Below are 19,529 nucleotides of genomic sequence, written 5' to 3' on the forward strand. Positions count from 1 at the left end.
AGGAAAGAGGTCTGCAGCCATAGCTGAGGCTGTATATTTAAACCTCTTTGCTGTCTGACCATCTGGGCCTGCAGCTAAACTTACCTACAAATTATTTTCAGTGTTTCTACATCTTGAGAAGTAAAAGATGCTCTTGATACTTTATGCCAGGAAGAAAGGCAAAATAATTGTCCTGAGTCAGATTTCCCCCATGTCAGACCTGTGTGTGTGGTTTTGGATGCCCAACCTGTTTCATCAGCCTTCACCCACAACTGCCTGGAACCCCAGGCTGGATGCTCTGCATGCACAGAGCCCCTCACAGCCAACACAAATCTGGATTTGCATTTCTTCTCTGTACAACACAAGTCAGAACAACCACTGGCAATGCAAATGCACTCACATCTTTCTCTGCCTTTATGTTGTCAACAATTTTTTTGAACCATAGCTAGGAGAAGAAGACTCTTTCCATGGTGAAAGTTGTTGTGGATGATCCAGAAAGCCTCGTTTCTCACTCAGCTCAGTCAAATTTGCTCAGTGACTCCTGCGTGCCTGATCCCAGGAGAAAGCCCCAAACCCAGGTGAAGTCTATCTGACCCCTACACATCCAGGAAGGCTTCTGACACCCCACAGGGAGCTCACATGAGGAGGACTGACAGATTCTGGGTAAGAATAGTTGTGTTTTGCCACTTTTGCAACCATCTCTTGCAAAATGAGGCACCTGGATCTAGTCCTGGACTGACAACTGCTTTGAAATGAGTTCACCACCCCAAATTCTCAGTGCCTGATTCACTCCTTTGGGGGCTGGCTTAACAATTCCTCCTCTGGAAGGCAAATGGATGAGGAAGGCTGTAGCTCTTGCTGGTCAGAACTTAGATCTCCCCGGCTCTTGGGGGGTGCCCTGGCACCTACACTGGAGTACTGAGTGTTTGGCAAGTCTTGTTAGGCTCAGTTTAAACTAATGTCTCATTCTCTGCCTGTGTTCCTTCTCCTCTTAAGTCAAGTTTCCCATCTGAATGGTTTTGCGCAAATAGTTCCTTCAGGCAGACTAATGTGAAAATATCTGTTGAAGCATCCCATCCCAGAGCTGGGTTTTTTCTCATCTTAAACCAAAGCCCTGTATCAGTCTCTGATTACTGTCCACTGACTTGGGAAAGACTAGAAGCAACTATATTTGCAGATTAGATAAATTAAGTCTCAAGAGATATGGAACCTTTGAGCTTTTTAATGCTGCTGATTGTGTCTTTCTGTGTGCCATCAAAGTAATACAATTTAAATATTTTATAAAATATTTATGTGATGAGCTGTGATGGTACAGAACTGATCCAGTTGTTCAGTTTGTGTATGATTCTTAGCACATTACAAATAGCCACAGGTGAAATCTTAAATGCTTCCATCCAGCCATCTAGCCATCCATCCATCCATCCATCCATCCATCCATCCATCCATCCATCCATCCATCCATCCATCCATCCATCAATCCATCCATCCATTCCTCCCTCCACCGATCCATCCATCCCTCCATCCGTCCATCCATCCATCCATCCGTCCATCCATCCATCCATCCATCCATCCATCCATCCATCCATCCATCCATCCATCCATCCATCCATCCATCCATTCCTCCCTCCACCGATCCATCCATCCCTCCATCCGTCCATCCATCCATCCATCCATCCCTCCATCCATCCATCCATCCATCCATCCGTCCCTCCATCCATCCATCCATCCAACCATCCATCCATCCATCCACCCATCCATCCACCCATCCCCCCCCCCCCCCTATTATTTATATATCATCTCCATCAGAAAGAGTTTCTTGGCAATAAGTGTCCTCTGTCTAGCTGGTTGTGAGCATCCTGCCTTGCTTTTCAACCAATGGCATGGGAAACTCTTCCAAGGCCAAAACACGTGAATGAGATTTATTAATCCTGAGGCCCCTTGTCAGCCACGACAACGATAACAATCCATAAAGCTCACATCACGTCTATATCCCATGTCACAAACTCATCTCTGGGAGATGAATAATAAACCCATGCGCGCTCTGCTCCCTCCTTCTCACTGAGAATGCCCTGGATTCAGGGCAGCTCTTGCCAGCTGCCCCGGCGGGGGCTGGCACTGCCTGGGGACAGCAGCCGTGTCAGTATTTGTCACTGTATCTGCAGTCGGGGTAGCGGTAGGCGAAGCGGGAGTCGCAGGAGCGCAGCGGCCTCAGGATCGCCGCCAGCTCCGCCGCGGCCTCGCCGGCACCGCCGCCGGTGCCCAGGCCGTGGGCACAGCGCTGCAGGAAGGCGTCGATGCTCTCCTGCACGGGCGGCGGGAATCGCCCCCTCAGGAGCTTCGGCAGAAGGTCCTGGCACACCAGGACCAGGCTGTGCGTCTCCCTGATGGAGTCGCAGGACACGAAGGCAGACTGGCAGTCCACAGTCAGGCAGCTGAAAATGTCTTTATGCTCCTGTTGCTCATCCATCAGCTGGCTCCCTGTTGGGGACAATTAAACCTGCTTGTCACAAACATAACCATGAGCTCCTGGGCAGGCACAGATATCCCTACCTCTGTGCTAACGTGGGGTTTGTTACTATCCAAAAGATGTGACCACCTTTCACTACAAATTGCTCAGTGCTGAAGCTGTGTACGAGCCAATTTTCTCACTCCTGAAATATGTATATTTTTCTGAATGACAGAGCTCTGCAGAACTGCCTGTCAGAGGAAATGGAGACCAGTCTGTCAAGTCAAGCTGGAGCAGAAAAAAAAGAGAATTAGAGTACAAATCTAAAATGTGGAATTCCTACTAAAAACTGCCACAAATAGCCAGACCTGTAATTTTTTTTTCCATGTTAACCAAAATCATTACATTGCAACAACAGCTCATCTAGCTGGAGTCAAGTTAACAGTCATAGCTGTTGGGATAAGAAAAGGAAATCCAGTGGAAAATTTTCTGACAGCTGCTTCTGAATATTTGAGACCTACTCAGCTGAATGTGTGAGCTGAGGAAAAACCTTTTGAAACTATGAATATTCAAAATGAAACTGTTAAATTACTGGAAGAACAGTCTTTGACTAGCTCTACTTGCAGGGGTAGACCAATGTAACCCGTGAAAAATGAATAGTAACCGTTGATTTTATGAAAAAGTGACAAAAAGGGGGATTTTGTTATTATTGTTATAATAATAATAACTGTTACTAATCAGTGTGATAAATGCACATAAAAGGGTCCAATTTGACTCACTACTTAGAACAAACGAAATCACAGAATTTCTGCTTGCAAATATTGACATTTGCGCAGCACAAAAAATTTAGAAGGGAGAATTCAAACGAGAGCATTCAGCACACTGAAAGCTGCTGCCAGCCATGGAGTGGTCACCAAACCACCACCCACAGCACAAACAGAACACACCCGCTGCCTTCCCGACTCAGAGCCAGGATGGCAGAGCTGCTGATGGTAAATCTCCCTGTGAACTTCTCATTGTTTAATTTAGTAAGTGGTGTTTGGTTAATTAATAAAAAAAACCCCAAAACAACAACAACAAAAACCCAAAAAAAGGCAGCAGTCGAGCCAAGGGTAGGAGGGGAAAGATCTGCCTGCCCTCCCGTGACAGACGTGTGGCCAGGAGCCCGCTGAGTACCTTCCTCCTTGTCGATGATGCCCAGCGTGCTGGCATCCCGGATGAAGAGGTGCCCATTGCTGAACACACCGAAGGTGCCGGCGTCCACGCGGGTGAAGTAGAAGAAGTAGTTGAGGTCGTTGGTGGCCATGGAGCGCAGCACATCCAGGAGCTGCAGCGCCAGGTCCGCGGCCACCTCGGGCGCCGCGCCGAAGAAGTCGCGCAGGGGCCGGGTGCTGGCGCTGACCACCAGGCGCCCGCAGGAGCCCAGGTACCGAGGGAAGGGCCAGCCCTCCACGTCAGGGAAGATCTGTGGGGAGGAGCAGGAATGGGGGGATTACCCCTTGCTCTCTGCCCATGGTCCCACCTCACTCTCAGCGTGCCCTTTCTGGGTACAAGCAGCAGAGTTGGGTTTCAGTTTCTGGGTCAGCCTTGCAACCCTTCCTTGCCCCATCCAGCCCTAGCAGTGGGAAAGGTGCTTACTAAGGTACTTACTACCCCATCCTTACCACCCTTACTATCCCAAATACCCTTACTACCCCCTATCCCTACTCCTAGAGGAGTTAGGATTTTTTTTTTCTTTTCCTTATGTTCATTTTTTTGTAACGGAGAAAGAATCTGGTATTTCGAGACTTATTCTGTTAGAACGGCTAACTGGAAAGTCCAAGATAATAATAGTTTTCAGATTCATGAAAATTTTAGCCACGGAACAGCTAATTTTAGGTGTCTTTGATGGGTCCCTCGTGAGCACTGAACAGATGAAGTCACAGCTTGGAGTTGAGGTAGAGCTAAAGCAGTTTTTGCTAATTGGTGAGAACTGCCAGGCTCATTTGTAAGAGACTTTGCAGTCTCAGGGGCAGAAGCGGTGGGTGTTTGCTCCAGTGGAGACACCTGGGCTGGGCTCCCTGCATCCCTGCAGCTCGAGCCAGCAGCACAGTTATCCCAGGTGGAAACCAAACTGTGTGTCTGCCGAGCTATGCCAGCACAAAACTTTGTCATTTGCATTAAAACTCATCTGTGTCCCCAGCACCTTGGACTCTGCCAGGCTATTATGAACTCATCCAGTTCCATGTTTAAGGTTACTTCTCCCTTCTCCTGTGAAAGCATTCTGGGCAACTTTGTAAAATCTACCTTTTTCTCTTTGGCATATTTTTCTCATCTCTTCAAGCTGTACCCCCTTGTCTTCAGAGTGCTAAGGGCCACAGTTTCATGTCCCAGTGACCCAAACCTGGGGAGGCTGAATGAATCCCAGGAGCCTCCCAGGGCACAAACACCATTCCCCTCCCTGGGACCATGCAGAGCCCTGTGAGGGCAGCAGTGGCCTGGGATGGATGGATGGATGGATGGATGGATGGATGGATGGATGGATGGATGGATGGATGGATGGATGGATGGGGGGATGGATGGGGGGATGGGGGGATGGATGATGCTGCCACTGCCATCTTTTCTTCATGGAATCATGAAGGGTTACAAGAACCAGCAGTGAGGACTAAAGGTGGGATGGGGAAAGGTGAGAATCCTCCCTTGGAAATATAAGGAAAGAGAGGAGCTGCATGCCAGGCAGGTCAGAAGGGGTCCAGGGGAAGGGTGTGAGGGCTCCCAGATCACCTCCTTCAAACCCAGAGTTTTGGAACCCAGAGCCAGTTACCAGTGGCAGGCAAATGAAAAACAGAGCAGTGGCATGTGGAGCATGGGAAATCATGCTCCTTCTCTTCCAGAAACAGGCTGTGATTTTTTTGTAATGCATTAGCAATGCACACCTAACACTTTGAAGTATTGGGGATGTGTAAAACCCTGGACTTCACAGTGCTCTAGCACAATAATGCACCTGGGGTTCCCTATCTCTCCCCAGCCTCACAGACTGATGCACAGAGCACCTCGTGAGCCTGCCTGGCTTCAGCCACCCAACCCCATAGAGGAAACACTTCTTGAAGGCCAGGATCTGACAAAGGCCAGGGCTGGGATTCCTCTGCCCCTGAGGCTGCCACACATCTCCTGGGAGGCTTTGCCTGTGGAGGGTTCTGGGGTGGTGCTCCAAGCTGGGGCAAGGTGGGCACGCAGCTCTGATTTTATGCCTGAGATGTTTTGGTTTGTGAAATTTCTTTCCCAGGCGATTTGCTGTAAACAAGAAGAGATGTTTTGTTAACTATATCTACGTTATTCATTCTTTTTAGAGGAGGGACTTCTTGATGGCCCTCTAGTTTGACCAATGTGGTTGAAGAGGTGGTAATTTTGCCATCCAATCATACTGGTCTCTGTAAATGGTATATAAAGAAATTGCATTTTGAATAAACCTCTTTGTTGCCTTCTGAGAAATCATGGGGTCAGTGTGGTTTGTTTTGTGTCCCACAGCACGCACCTGCAGGAGGATGGGGTGTGAGTTGACTGCCAGGGTGTAGAGCAGGCGCAGCTTGTCCCTGTCCGTCAGGTGGTCCATGTAGATGCTGCCGGCGTCCGGCACCTCCGCGTAGCGCCGCACGATCCTGTCCAGGAGCCGCTGGGACGGGCAGCGCAGCAGCGGGCTGGGCAGGCCCTGGGAGAGGGGAAAGCTGGGCAGGGAAGCCTAATTCCAGCCTGAGACATGTGTTTGGATCGTGCTGGGGGTATGCATGCCCCTCTGTGCCCTGCCCTCCGCGTGCTGCGGCACAGATCGGCAGGTTATGGGCACGCAGGGCGTCTCACCTTTCCTAGGAAAAGACCTGTGCTGTTGGAGTCTAGAACATCCCTCTGGCCACCCTGGAGGGGTTGGAGACCGGACAGGGGGGTCTGGGATCTGTACAAGGGGGTCAACCAGCCTCACACAGAGCCCAGGAGGACACTGCCTCTGATCCCTGGCCATGGGAGTGAATGCCCACAGTGTATGAAGAATCACAAGCTGAGAGAATTCAAAATAAGTAGTATTTAGTTTATCATAGAATGTAAAAGTAGAATCTAGGATTTTTAGTATATGGGGTTGAAGAGACAAGATGGAGGAATTGGGGAGTGGCCCCTGTGCTCCTTGTTCTTGCTCTCGTCCCCCATCTTTTGCTGAGTTGGATTTTAGACATTGGTTTAGAGTAGAAACAACATGTTAGCATAGGTAGTAGGCATTGGTAAAATTTTGTAAATAAAAAGTACATTTTGGACAGTGGTTGGGTCAGGGGTACCGTACATAAGGTGAGGGGCTCTCTGATCTGCCCAGTGCCACGTGTCCTGCTCTGCTGGGGATGCCTTGCAGAGCTGAGAAAGAACTGAGATAAGGTACCCTGCCAGGGAGGCCTGGCAGAGCTGAGAAAGGACTGAGATAATGAAGAATAAACAACCTTGGAAATGTGCACTGGCGGACTCAGCTTGTCGTCTCTACCTCTGGTGTGAAACACTTAGGGCAAAGAGAAGACGAAAAACCTTATTACCTCGGGGAACAGCAACCCTGAGGAGAATCTCAGGGAACAGCAATTCTGAGACTGTGCCACCCGAAAATGCCATTTCCCAAATCAGGTTTCAGGAATGGTCCCCATTTCTGGGCACTGCAAACCTCATATTCCCCCAGCTGCACAGCACCACGTCTCTCCACACCACAGGACTCTTCCCTCTGCCTGCGTTTCCAGCCCTGGCACTCCTGGAGGAGGCCCTCCAGTTGTTACAACAGTGAGTCACTTCCCTCGTTAAATAATCTTCTGATCACTTCATTATTTGCTTAACCTGAGAGCAGCTTTCTTGGAAATACTACTTGCTAAGGTCAGTAAACATGCTTTAAAAATGTAAATAAACATTGTGTGCGAGCATAAGCACAGGATATGTTCTCTCTCTGATAAACTCATGCATTAACTATCAAAACCAAATAGCCTGTGTGTATTTTTTGTAAATACCAGCAACAAATGGAGAACCGTTGGGCTAATGGAGTCAATTTTCACTGTATTTCACCCTTCAGATTTGGAGGTTTGGCTTGTAAAATTGCATGAGCAATCTATGGCTGGGATAAATGAAATAGAAAATTATACCTTCATAGTCAAAAATGGCTTTTTTAATTTTTTCAGCTAGTCTTCCTTAACAGCTAAGGAGAGTTTGTGTATGGAGGGTCGGCCACAGTGGCACAGAAGAGCTGCCCTGCCATGCCTCTGCAGGGGAAGGGAATCAGGTTTTTTAAGTTTCTTTATTATAAATGATCCCAGTAGCCAAATTTACTCTTTTGGGTTTTGTTTATAATTTGATGGCTGGGAGATGTGCTTCGGAGGAGAGGGAGGTGGAGCTCACGCTGCTCCCTGCCATCCTTCCTGCTGAGAGCAAAGATGTGATGCAGCATCTCCCCAGGTCATTTGGTAACTCTGAGGCAGGTCCTCCTCAGCCCCTCCTGAGTGAGTTGTTCATTTGGCATAAAACACCAGATCACCCAGCCCTGACAAAGAAATAAAGAAACACGGAAAGGATGAGTAGGACACTTTCCCAGCTGGAGGAGGAAAGGGGGGACTAGATGTCTAATGTCTCTTCCTCTGCTTTTCTATTGGCCCCAGTGAGATTCCAGCCACTCCTTCCTTGGCCATCAGTTGCACAAAACAAATCCAAAATGCCAATAGCTGGTCAAAACTACCTGAGAAACTCAACCACGACTGAAGTGTTGTTTCGCGAACACCAAAAAACCTTTCTTCCCCAAAAGAATAAAAATATTTGTCAAAAATAACTCTCCTCAGTTCCTGTTGCAAGTCTTCATACACTCCTCTCCTCTAGTGTAGCCTTATCAGGAAAACGTTTCCTCAATTAATTGTCTAAAACCACAGAAGGGGTGCAGGGGAAGGGATGGTTATGGATTTCTGTCTTGTAGCACTTGCAGGAACATTGTGGCTGGCTCTGTCACTTTCCCTTTGGAGGGGAAGTGATAAAAATGAGCAGAACAGAGCTGTGTTAAGTAAGAGATAAATGGTGGAGAAAGTCTCTTGCAGCTCTGTGTGTATGCAAATATTTGCAGCCAAAGTTAGAAAGCCTTGCTGCTTCCAGGAGTCTGCAATACAAAAGCTGAGACCCTGAAGGGTACAGAGTAGGAACATAAATCACAGCAGGGAAGGCATGGGCGGTGTAATTAGGGTTTTTCTGAGGTCAGAGCTCATCCTCTTAACAAAAATGTGGGCACACACTACCCGTGGGGCTCACGGCTGCTGGTTTCCTGAGGAACTGGCTCAGGCACATCAGCAGAGGTGTGGGAGCAGAGGAGCAGGGCTGGGTGCTGACACCTTTGCATCAAACTTTGGTGCAGCTTCCTACAGTTTAATGAAGCCCTGACTCACAAAAGCTGGGCAATGGAGCCTTTTGATTTCAGCAGAGACAGTCAACAGCCTAAAGCTCAGCATCTGCTTGATTGTTTCAGTGGAGAGGGGTCTCACCTTCCTGCAGACTGATGGAGACATCTTTAGAGCAGAAAAGGAGCTGGAGTTGTAAAACTGTCAGACAAAAACTGTCAATGGAAGAAAAATGTGAAGGACACATACTCAAAACACCGGAGATTTATCTGAGACTATCTTAAGTCCTTTGCAGTGACATCACCCCAGAGAATAAGAACTGACAGACAGCCTGATGTATTGTTTGTGACTGATATGGAAAGCTTCTTATTTACTTCGATTAAATACCCAAATTTCTATATCTGATGGTGAGTAGTTCCTGAAAAGCCTACCTGCACTCAGCTGTGCGATTTTAGCCCCAGTTACACAGTACAGGATGCATTTTAAACTCCATGACTTCATCCATATGAGTGTGTCATGCAGACACACCCAGGATTCACTTGGATGTAAAGACAACTTGTGGAAAGACAATTTCTTGCTCTGTTTTCTTTTCAGTCAGCCCAAGGAGGGATGGCACAGACCAGGAGCACAGCTGCTTCCTGCTCCATGAGCCACCACCTGGGTCCAGCTTCACCAAACTACCAGGTTCAGGATGGGTTCCAGGAGGAAAGAGCTCTTGGCCATGTGAATCCAAGGGTTTCCTTAATTCCCAAAAGAAAGAAGGTAAGAATGCCCTGAGAAACTCCTCCCCACTGCCAGCAGGTTTATGGAAGTCCCTGATGATGAGGCACTGGGTCAAAGAGGTGGCAGGTCTAGGAGGTGGTTCTAGGAGCCCCACAGTGCCCATCCTTCCTTAGGATGGACAACTGGACAAGTGAGTGAGCTGCTGCCCCTGTGCAGCAACAAGGGATGTGGACTGGACTCAGAGGCCACAAAACTGGGGTGTCTGTGCATCTGCTGTGGGCAGGACGAGGTGCTGGTCAGCAGCTGCTGCTCAGTAGTCTCAAACAGCTCATACTAGGGTCTGCAAATGCTGGATTTTCATCTTGGTGCTGCTTTTCTCTGTCTGCCTTCAGCATTTTCCAGGCTGTGCTTTGCAGGCAGGGCTGTAAATTTTCCCTGTGGGGGATCTGTGCTGAAACCAACCTGCTTTGTTGCCCCTCCAGCAGGAAAACACCCAGAGTGGTTTGAGGTGATGGGCTCCTGGGCAAAGCAGAGTGCCTGGGGCTGCCGTGCAGGCTGAGCCCCAGCTAAATCCTGCTCATCTCTGAGGCAGGCTGGATTTTAAGACTGAAGACTTTGCTGCTCCCAATAAAGATTTTCATTGTGGCTGGTGAAATAATCGCTGTGGCAGGCGGCTCAGCTGATGGCTGGGTCAGGCAGGGCAGGCAGCGTAAAGTGGAAAAACATTACTTCATGGTCTGTCATCTTGATTCAAGCACGTCGGGGTTTGTCGTAATGCTCTGTCTATCAGACACAATTACCTGGGCCCACTAGCTTTCCCCAGTGCTGCTATACAGGATAAACTGCAGGGAAGGGAGGACAAGCTGTGTGACTGCAGCCCTGTGAAACAGGAGGGGCATCGTGTCAGGCCTTGGGAGAGGTGTTCTGTTAACACCTCTGGAAAAGGGAGAGCAGGAAAACAGAGCCATGAGAGCAGTTCCCCTGAAAATAAGTTCTTCAGGTAAGTATTTGCAGAGACATTTGGTACTCCCAAAAACCCCTCTGCAGAGGCTTGTGCTGGGTTACCAACATATGTCTGCACAGCAAACCTTGAAGAGGGCAGAGGTGCTGGGCTGGGTGCAGGCAGAGGTGCTGGTTTCCAGAGGGAGGAGAGTGGGTGGGAGGGCCAGGGAGGAAGGGGATCCCCATCTCTGTGGGGCTGGATGGACTGGGGAGGTCAGGCTGTAACCTGTGGTGGCCCACACAGCAGGGGTGGGACGGGGTCTCACACACAGGCTCACACACAGAATATGACTGAAATGTTGTTGCCACTGGCTGCTTTTCAATAAGACCACTGTGAGACCAGAAGCCATTTTGCAGAGCACTGGCTGATCTTACAAAGGGATTGCTGCTGAAATTTGGCAGTGGGGAAGTAGGTCCCAGGGTCTCTGGATCACTGTTTCTCTGTGTATTCAAATCTATATGCTGTTAGAAGGGATTTAAATTCCTATTTTTGCTTCTCTGATTGATTTACAGAACCAAAGGACCATAAAAACATGAGCAGAGCAACCCTGAGGCTGATGTTCAAAGGTCTGGGCCTCCCTGCAGGGCCCCATGCCCTTCCAACTAAAAAGCCGCAGGGGCTGATGACATGTCCCAGGAAGTTTGTCACTGGGCATGTCCCCCCAGGCTGGCCCTGAGTTCACTTCAGAGGAGCCCTGGAGCTGGCATCAGCTGAGCTTCCCACTGCTGCTGCACTGGGAAATTCCTGGGAGAAACTGGATAGGTGCAAAGCCAGGGTGCCCCAGCCAGGTCTCTGCTGGTGCTGTGCGTGCACACGTGCACCCATATATGTGTGTGTGCCTGTGTGTGCAGCCCAGCCAGCTCAGCTGGCATTTCAGAGCCCGAGAGGACAGGGGAGGGAAAACTGTAGCACATGAAGAGCCTTTTAAGGAGAAGGATTTGGGCTCAGCTGATGGTTTAGCTTTGCAGCAGGTCTGAGACACCGCAGAGCCACATTTCTCCAGTTAGCTTTTCACCCAGCTCAGCAAATGGAAGCTTTAAGCTCTCAATGCCTTCCCTTTCCCTCAGGGTGGGCAGCACAGCTTGGCATAAACACTTGGGACACTCCAGCAAGGCTGGAGGACTTGGCAGCCCCACTCTCCCTCCTGCAGGCCCCTGCAGTGCTGCCTGGGGGGACAGTGGTGGCCTGGGCAGCTGCTGCCTGCCAGCCTAAGGAGCTGTCCCTGCCCACAAGCCCAGGTGAGGGATGCTCTGAGTGGAAGTGATACACCATCCCCTCTCTCTAGTGCCCCTCCCGAGGTTACTGAGCAAACTACAGTGTAGCTTTGCTCCAAAAATTTTTTCCCTGTCAGGCATGTGCCACCTGGAAGGGTCCTGACTTCAGGGTGACCTGCTGTGCTGCACTGTCAGGGATTTGGATGAGTCCTTTTTGGTGCAGCCCAGGCATAACCCCAGTGTATCCCTCCCTCTCTCTCCTCAGGTGTGCTGCTCCACAGGGAATAGACATTTCCCAGGAATTTCACAGGATAACAGAAGAGGAAGAACTAAAGCAGCAGCATAGCTTTAGCACTCACCAAAGCTGAGTGGATGCAGCGAGCAGCTGCCTATATAGAAATATAAATGAAGTCACTTTTTCACAGTCACTTCCCTCTTGGAATGGGAAGAAGTACTGGAACAATCCTTCCTTGTCTCTCAGGGTCTTGTTCAGCATATATCCAACCCCCACTATGGCCCCTGCCCCTTTCCAGTGGTTATTGCAATCTTTTGCTGGTGTTTGGGTAGGGTCAGGGGGATGTCCTGTGCCCATCTACCTGGTGGTGGTGTGGGTACTCACTGTGTTCCTGTCCTGGCTTCACCTGTGACACGCCAGGACTGTGAGAGAAAGGGCAGTGTGCTTCTTTGTGCCTGAGGTCACTTGCTATGGATGGCAGGGAAATGAGTAATCGAGGCTTTGGCTCTGACTGCCTGTGCCCCTCATCGTGCCAGCCACAAGCAAGAGAGACCCACTCTGACTTGGCTCCTGGCCCAAAGCAAAATCACTCTCAAGGCACTGGCTGCCTTTTTGGGTACAACTTTATGATCAAAAAAACCACAACAACCCAAACCCCCTAATGCTGAGACATGATGGAAAACTAGAAAAAAAAAATAGCAGCAGTCTCCCCACTGGAGCTGGTACCACGTTAGTGTGCACAGCCTGTTGTTATCCCTGTGCCTGAAGCCACCTGTGCTATGGTTTTCCACAGGACTTGAGCTCCAACCTGCACAAGGAGCTGTGAGTTGGGGCTGAGCCCACCTCAGTCCTGGACAGGCTGTGCCACGGCATTACCCATGTCTGGGAGGGCTCGACCTTCAACCATGGCACTTTTCTTCCCATCAGGGCATCCTTTTGCCTCTTCCCTTTGGCACATGGGCTTGGCTGGGGGCACACAAGGCTGCCCCATCTCCACTGACCAGGCAGGACCGGTGCCAGCCACCACCCAATCTTACCTCCAACCACCAAGATCCAACCATATCCCCACGGGGCCCTTCCCACACCCCCAAACCACGGGACACAGACCTGGACCAGGTCAGGGGTGAGGCGCTTGGCCCGCAGCCACTTCTGGAAGCGCGGGGTGCGGCGCAGGGCGCGCTCCAGGCTGCAGGCCCTGCTCTTGAGCAGCGAGGTGCAGATGCGCTTGTCGGCGCGGTCGTGCTGGTACTTGGAGGTCAGCCGGGTGATGTCCACCAGCCGCCAGCTCTTGGCATCGTCCGTGTAGTTGCCCGAGTAGCTGAGCAGGGAGCTGGGGGGCAGCTTTAAATGAGAAGAAAGCCAGGTGTCAAACCTGCCAAACCAAAACGAGAGCCCCACGGAGAGCGGGTTAAAAGCAACACGGACACCGGCGCAGCGCCCGCCCCGCTGAGCTGCTCCAGGCCGGTCCCCAGAGCCTCCGGCCATGGCCTGGCAAAGGCCCAGTGACCCTGCCCAGGTGGCCCCAGGCACCAGGGGGAGGACAGCAGGCTGAAACCATCAGCTAAGGAAATGTGCTTTGGTAAGGAAGGCCTTCTTTGCCTCCCACCAACACCATCCCTTGTCATGAGTGCTGCCATGGTGTGAAGGGTAAAGCTCCAAAATAGGCTCTCTTTGGTAGAGAGAGGGATGGAGATGGATATAAGGTTTTGGTTCATGAAGAATTCCTGGTGTTTTAAAATTTTCCTGTTTCTAAAGAAAGGGTCCCAAAAAAGGAGTACTTGACACTTTAAAGGACCCTCCCAATATTAAAACCTCCTGACAAAAAATGAATTTGGGAATATCAAAATGACCTAATGTTTTGAGGTGTTGGCTTTTGTCAGTGCAGGGGTCTCCCTGTCTCCCCCAACATCCCTGACTGTATTTCAGCAGCTGGGATGAGTGACCTCCCCGACAGCAGCAGAATTTGGGGTGTGATGGGGGGACAGGGTGTGCGTGCCCTGGGCGTGCAGCGCCTCTGTAGCCATGGAGATCTTGCACTGATTTGCTCCCCCTCCACAGGCACAGGAGGGAAGCATATGGGCTGGGTAATTAGGTAATTTTTGTGTTGTTTCAGCAGCCCCCTCAGCCCTGCCCACACGCGCGCCAGAGCTGAGGAGCGCGGTGCCTGTTCTGGGAGGGTGTCTGTAACCTGCTCTTGGAAAATGGCCCAGCTCTGACCTTTGGTTTGGCCAAGGTCCTGCCCTCGCTGCCTCTTAACCCTCCTGCCCCGAGCTCCTTGTCCAAGTACGAAAGCACATCCTAATTCAATCTCACCATAAATTAAAGCCGGTAGCTCAGAAGTGAAACAGGAGAGGCAAGAGGTTCCCTGCAGGATTAGCCTAGCTGGAGTTTCAGAGAGCTTACAAGATATTAACAAATCTGAAAGCTGAAGCTGGTCTTTCCTTTCAAATTCCATTTGGGAAATTGGCACAGATAAATTTGGGGAGGATTAATTTTCTATGATTTCAGGCAAATGACTGACTCAGTGACACGAGCCACCATCTGCAAACAGAGACTGATCAGATGATCCCTCCTGAAGGCAGCACCCCTCTCCCTTTCCCCACCACAGACCCTGTGCAGCTGAGCTCTGGGGCAGGCACAGGTGCCCAGGATGGGTGAAACCCTGGTGCTTCCCCTGCTTTGGCTTTCAACTCCTGCCATGTGCCTCCTTCCAGAAATTTACCACGAGGCCGAGCAGAAGTGGGAGAGCCTTGTGTGAACAGGTTGGTGGATTCCAGCATTTCAGTTGTTTGGCCATTTTGCCTAATATGAAATTGAAGATTCCCTACAATTAAGGCACCTGACATGATAATAAATGTTTTGTTTGGGTTTTTATTTTGGTGAGGTTGTTGGGTTTTTTAGGGGTTTTTTTTGTGTGTTTTTTTTTTTTTTTTGGCCTGGTTTTGAGCTAGGATTAAAGAAAAGAGAATAATTGCTGTGCCTCACTGTGACTGTTGTGCATCAGAACTCCTCCCAGTGCCTAATCTGCAAAGAGGGCACAGCGTGCCAGGCACGTACTGGGAAGAGATGGCTCTGGGCTGGGTTTCTTTCTCTTTCTCTTTTCTTTTCTTTTCTTTTCTTTTCTTTTCTTTTCTTTTCTTTTCTTTTCTTTTCTTTTCTTTTCTTTTCTTTTCTTTTCTTTTCTTTTCTTTTCTTTTCTTTTCTTTTCTTTTCTTTTCTTTTCTTTTCTTTTCTTTTCTTTTCTTTTCTTTTCTTTTCTTTTCTTTTCTTTTCTTTTCTTTTCTTTTCTTTTCTTTTTTCTTTTCTTCTTTCTCTCTTCTCTTTCTCTCTTCTCTTTCCCTCTTTCTCTCTTCCTGTCTTTCTCTCTTTCTCTCTCTCTCTCTTTCTCTCTCTCTCTCTTTCTCTCTTTCTCTCTTTCTCTCTTTTTCTTTCTCTCTTTCTCTCTCTCTCTTTCTTTCTCTCTCTCTCTCTCTCTCTCTCTCTTTCTTTTTGCACAAATTTGCCTTGAGACCTGACTCAAGCTTCTATGTCCAGGGGAGTTCATATCATGCAGAGAGCAGGAAAGTGCCGCCTTCTGCGTGCAAGCAGCCCATGGGTGTGTGAAACCCAGGGCTGAGCATTAATTTGGGGGTGGCTGGAGTGATTCTCTCTGCAGATCTCAGGGGGGAGAGCCACCCTGGCCTGGGAACCTGGCATGGGCTGCAGCAAGTCTGTATTTGGCATCATTTCTGGGCAGCACAGTGCTGGCCTGGCACATTTGCTGGATACTTTCAAGATTCATCATCAAGTTGTGCTGTAACAACTCCCTCTTGTGCAGAGCTTTTTAGCCAAGGGCCTGCAAATGCTCTGAGACCTTCAGTGAGATCTATGCGAGTTAGTGAGTCACAGATTACAGATTTGAGATCAACCCAGAACTGAATGCTGAAGAACCCCCAACTTGTTTTTCTTTTTTTTTCTGACTGAAACGAGGTGTTTTCTTTCAGCCAGAATAATTTTGCTTGCATTTGGAATTTCACATTAAAAAAAGAAAAAGTAAGCTAAGTCTTAAAACAAAAAAAATAAAGAAATAATCTAAAAACCCCCATCTGACTGAAGCATTCCAGCTTTTTCAGTCTTCTTTCCCATTATTTTTGGACAAAGCTCAGGACCAGCATTGGCACAAGTCTTTGAATAGTTTTGGTCGTCTCAGTTCTGCAGTGTTTTGAAAATCTAATATTTTACAAAAACTTTCACTGCACTCTGCTCTCAGTACAGTTGGTAGACAGGCTTGGGATTCTCATTTACAGATGGATAAAGTTGGGCAAAGATAAGGGAAGTACAGAACATTAGAGCACAAGATGAGTCACCAGCCATTCTGGGAACAAACCCCACATCTTCTCACTGTGAATGCATGTCAGAGCTCCCAGGGATGATGGAGAATTAATGAAGCATGTTCTCATGTGAATTAACACAGAGCAGCCCAAGTGCCATCTACCTTTGCAAACATGTGAAAAGGTACATGAGGGTGGATCAAAGAGTGTAAGCACCATTAAAATTTCCCTAGTTTAAGCTCCCACTTGCCAAAAAATTATCCCAGTTTTTCGAGAAATCGAGTGGGAGAACAAGTTTTACCCATGCAAAGGAAACCCTGAAGCTGAGTGACTGCTCAGGAGAACAATTTTAAGTTCCCCTTCCTGAAGTGCTCAGAGCAGAACCTCACGTTATCACCTCTTTGTGGGAAGCCAGCTGCAGGCTGGTGGGAGAGAAGAAGAAGTGTCTGGCTTAGGGAGCCCCTCTGTCTCCCCTGAGGCAGAAGTGCTGTGTTTGTGGCTCTGCACTCCTGGACCCCAGCGGGACTCTCTGCACGCCCGCACCCCTGGAGGGAAGCCAGCTCGGGGCCCCCCTGCCTTGGCTCGTGTAGCTCCTCTCTCCCACAGCCAGTGCACTGTGCAGCTGGAACCCCACAGCCAGAGGCACTTCTGCTATTTTTGGAAGGGCTGAGGGAACCTGCACGGCCCCAGCCTCCCCACTGGCCAAGTGGGAGTAACCTAAGGGGAGCTGCTTCATACCTGGCAGCAGGTCCCTAAAAACCCTGCACGGGTAAAGGCTGCAGCAGGCTGGGCAGGGAGCAGGAGCAGCTGTGGTGCCATCCTGCTGCAGTGAAAGAAATGCAGAGCAGACCCTGCCCTGGATGCACCCCTGGCTCCTGCAGACCCGTGCCAGCCCGTCAGCCAGCTGAGCATTGCAAATCCACGCTGCATTTTGGGACAGGAATCCAAAGCCCAGCACTCAGCCCCGTGCACCTCATTTGCTGCTCACTCTGGCACTGTGGAAGTGGAAATCCAGTGACAAAAAAGTGCCAAGGACTGGGACCCCCCCGTGTGCAACAGCAAGGAAGAGCAAAGCCACGAGCTGCCTTTTTGCAGGCAGTGGAAGGATGGATCTCTGGTATTACGAGTCCATCCCAGACAAACCATTATGGTTTTACTATGCTGGATTTTATAGGATAGTTTAAGATAAAAATGGTGATTTGTCTAATACTATGCTACTTACATTATAGCATTAAAAATACAATTTTACTATAATAATTTCTTCTCCCCCAGGCTTTTATATCTATAAAAGAAAGTGCATATGGCTCTATAAATCATATCAGACCCAATAAACCCTTCCTCTGCCAAGCACTGCCTTTAACTTTCTCCTCAAATACGAGCAGCAACATTTTCCCTGCTGTCATCAGATACACTCTGCTTTTGAGCCTAAAAATGATTGGATTGCTGTGATGACCACTTGGACAGTGCGTGTCTCATCAACAGCGAGGCAGATGCAATTTCTGCCTTCGAGTTCTCACACAAATCTCCCCAAAATGTACCAGTAATTTAGCTGTGTGCTATTTTCAAGCGTGTGGGTAACCTCATGTGCAGAAGTCCTCATGCCTCAGGCAGGTTTAGATCCCTTTTGATCTTAGTTGAAATGCACGTGAAATTCTGCACATTCACGCTGTTGCACCTGGTACAAAATTATGCAGCATGTTTATATGTTTGTAGTTAATATACTCTGTTGGGAGCCTACAAAACTAAACCCCTTTTGCTTTTAGTCGGTTGCTCATAATAAAATATTTCCAGTAAATCTAAACAAGCTGATTTCTTCCTTCCCTCTTCCCTTCCCCCATCGCCGCCTTGAATTTTTTCAGAGCCACTGTCTAGGCAGAAATTTGTGGCTTTTACTCCTGCTTTCAAGTTATAGTTCAGGGCTGAAGTCTGATCATGTTTGCATGATTTAAAAGAAAAGAGACAAAGCATCAGCTTACAGGCACTAATTAAAACACTAAGTGCTGCAATCGCAACTGGGTGCTAAGTTGCTCTTTGCATTGTTGTTCATGAAAGTACTTGGAAATCTAACAGGCAACTTTCAAATTGCTATACAGAATGCTTTAAAAATTACTCTGCTGAGTTTCTGACCTTATCTCCTCTTTAAAGAACTTCTTGCATATGGATGTCCCAATGCAGGCGTTGCATTTATCAAGTCCCAGGAAGGTCCGGCCAAAACTGTAGCTGGGTTTGACGTGGGGCACAGGCGGAGAGGTTGTTGCTGCTGTGGAAAGGTTACAGCCCAGAGCCAAAACCAGGAGCAGCATCAATGGATCTGCAACTCTGGGGCAAAGGCAGCATATCCAGCGCCCCATCTACAGTAGTGGAGAGCTCTGTTTTTTCAGGTTGTCCCTCTCTAGGATTTCGGTCTCTTTTTGGTGACTTCAGCCTGCAGTGTTGAGCCCTGAAACACAGCGAGACACTCTGGGTGCAGGAGACACTGCTGCAGTCCCCATCCTGCCAGCTGGTCACTGGCTCTAATGCTGGAGGTTTGGGTGGGAAAGATCTGCTGTAGGGTGGGGAGAAGGAAATACATGGAGGATGCAGATAACTTGGGTTGCCATGGTTATCTTTCCTTTCCTTGTTGCAGCTGCTTTGGCCCCTGCTGACCCTCCCATCAGCAGACTTGGAAAACAGCACGAAGAAGTGCTCATCTGCTCTTGGTGCAGACAAATGAAGGATATCCTGTCGCTGGAGAAAAGGGCACATGTGGGACACTTAGTGAAAAAACTGATTTGGTGGGAGTAGTAGCGTGGCAGAAATGCACATTTTAGCAGGAGCCAGACCTTTGGTGTTGCTTTACCCCTGGAGATTTGTGATGGTGCATGACATGACTTCTCAGATGCTTCCTTGGCTTGGTTTGCCCTTCTCGTAAAAGCACTGGAAAGGCTGTCAGGTGGAATCATCACTGTTCTGCTTCTTGAAAAGAGCAATGTAAAGCAGTGACTGCACCACGGTGTTTCGTGCCACAGAAAGCAGGATAGCCTGCAGCTTCCCCAAAACTCCCAGCTGACAGAGCAGCCTGACCTCTACACCCCTCTTGGAAAATGAGGATTTCAGCAAGACTTGTGTGCTTTGGAATGTCTTTCCTTGATCGTCCTGGCACTGGAAAGAAGCTAGAGAAAGGGATGGGGGTGAACTCAGGAGAATGTCAGAGGTTTCAAATAGACTTAGAGATTACTGCAATCACACTAAAAGCTGTTCTTGTTAGGACAAAG

The 19,529-nt window shown here is 49.0% G+C and overlaps 1 protein-coding gene across 1 annotated transcript; it reads right to left on the bottom strand.

The window, feature by feature from the left end:
• Positions 1-1,782: 1,782 nt before the first annotated feature.
• DIPK2B (divergent protein kinase domain 2B) lies at positions 1,783-18,777 on the bottom strand. The gene is made up of 5 exons (XM_063393072.1): positions 18,403-18,777; positions 13,073-13,337; positions 5,940-6,113; positions 3,602-3,890; positions 1,783-2,457 (listed from the first exon to the last, which is right to left on the bottom strand). The coding sequence occupies exons 1-5, from the start codon at positions 18,624-18,626 to the stop codon at positions 2,117-2,119; spliced, it is 1,293 nt and encodes a 430-aa protein (XP_063249142.1). The 5' UTR covers positions 18,627-18,777; the 3' UTR covers positions 1,783-2,116.
• Positions 18,778-19,529: the final 752 nt, after the last annotated feature.

This window comes from Prinia subflava, chromosome 3 (genome assembly GCF_021018805.1).
Source record: "Prinia subflava isolate CZ2003 ecotype Zambia chromosome 3, Cam_Psub_1.2, whole genome shotgun sequence".
Classification (NCBI taxonomy): Eukaryota; Metazoa; Chordata; class Aves; order Passeriformes; family Cisticolidae; genus Prinia; species Prinia subflava.

Excerpts from the sequence above, each read along its gene's own strand:
- DIPK2B (XM_063393072.1), bottom strand. The coding sequence starts at position 18,626 with ATGGGGCGCTGGATATGCTGCCTTTGCCCCAGAGTTGCAGATCCATTG. Across the intron at positions 13,338-18,402 it reads TTCTTTAAAGAGGAGATAAG|GTTTGACACCTGGCTTTCTT; the intron begins GTCAGAAACTCA and ends TTGGTTTGGCAG. Across the intron at positions 6,114-13,072 it reads TCACCCCTGACCTGGTCCAG|GGCCTGCCCAGCCCGCTGCT; the intron begins GTCTGTGTCCCG and ends CCCCTCTCCCAG.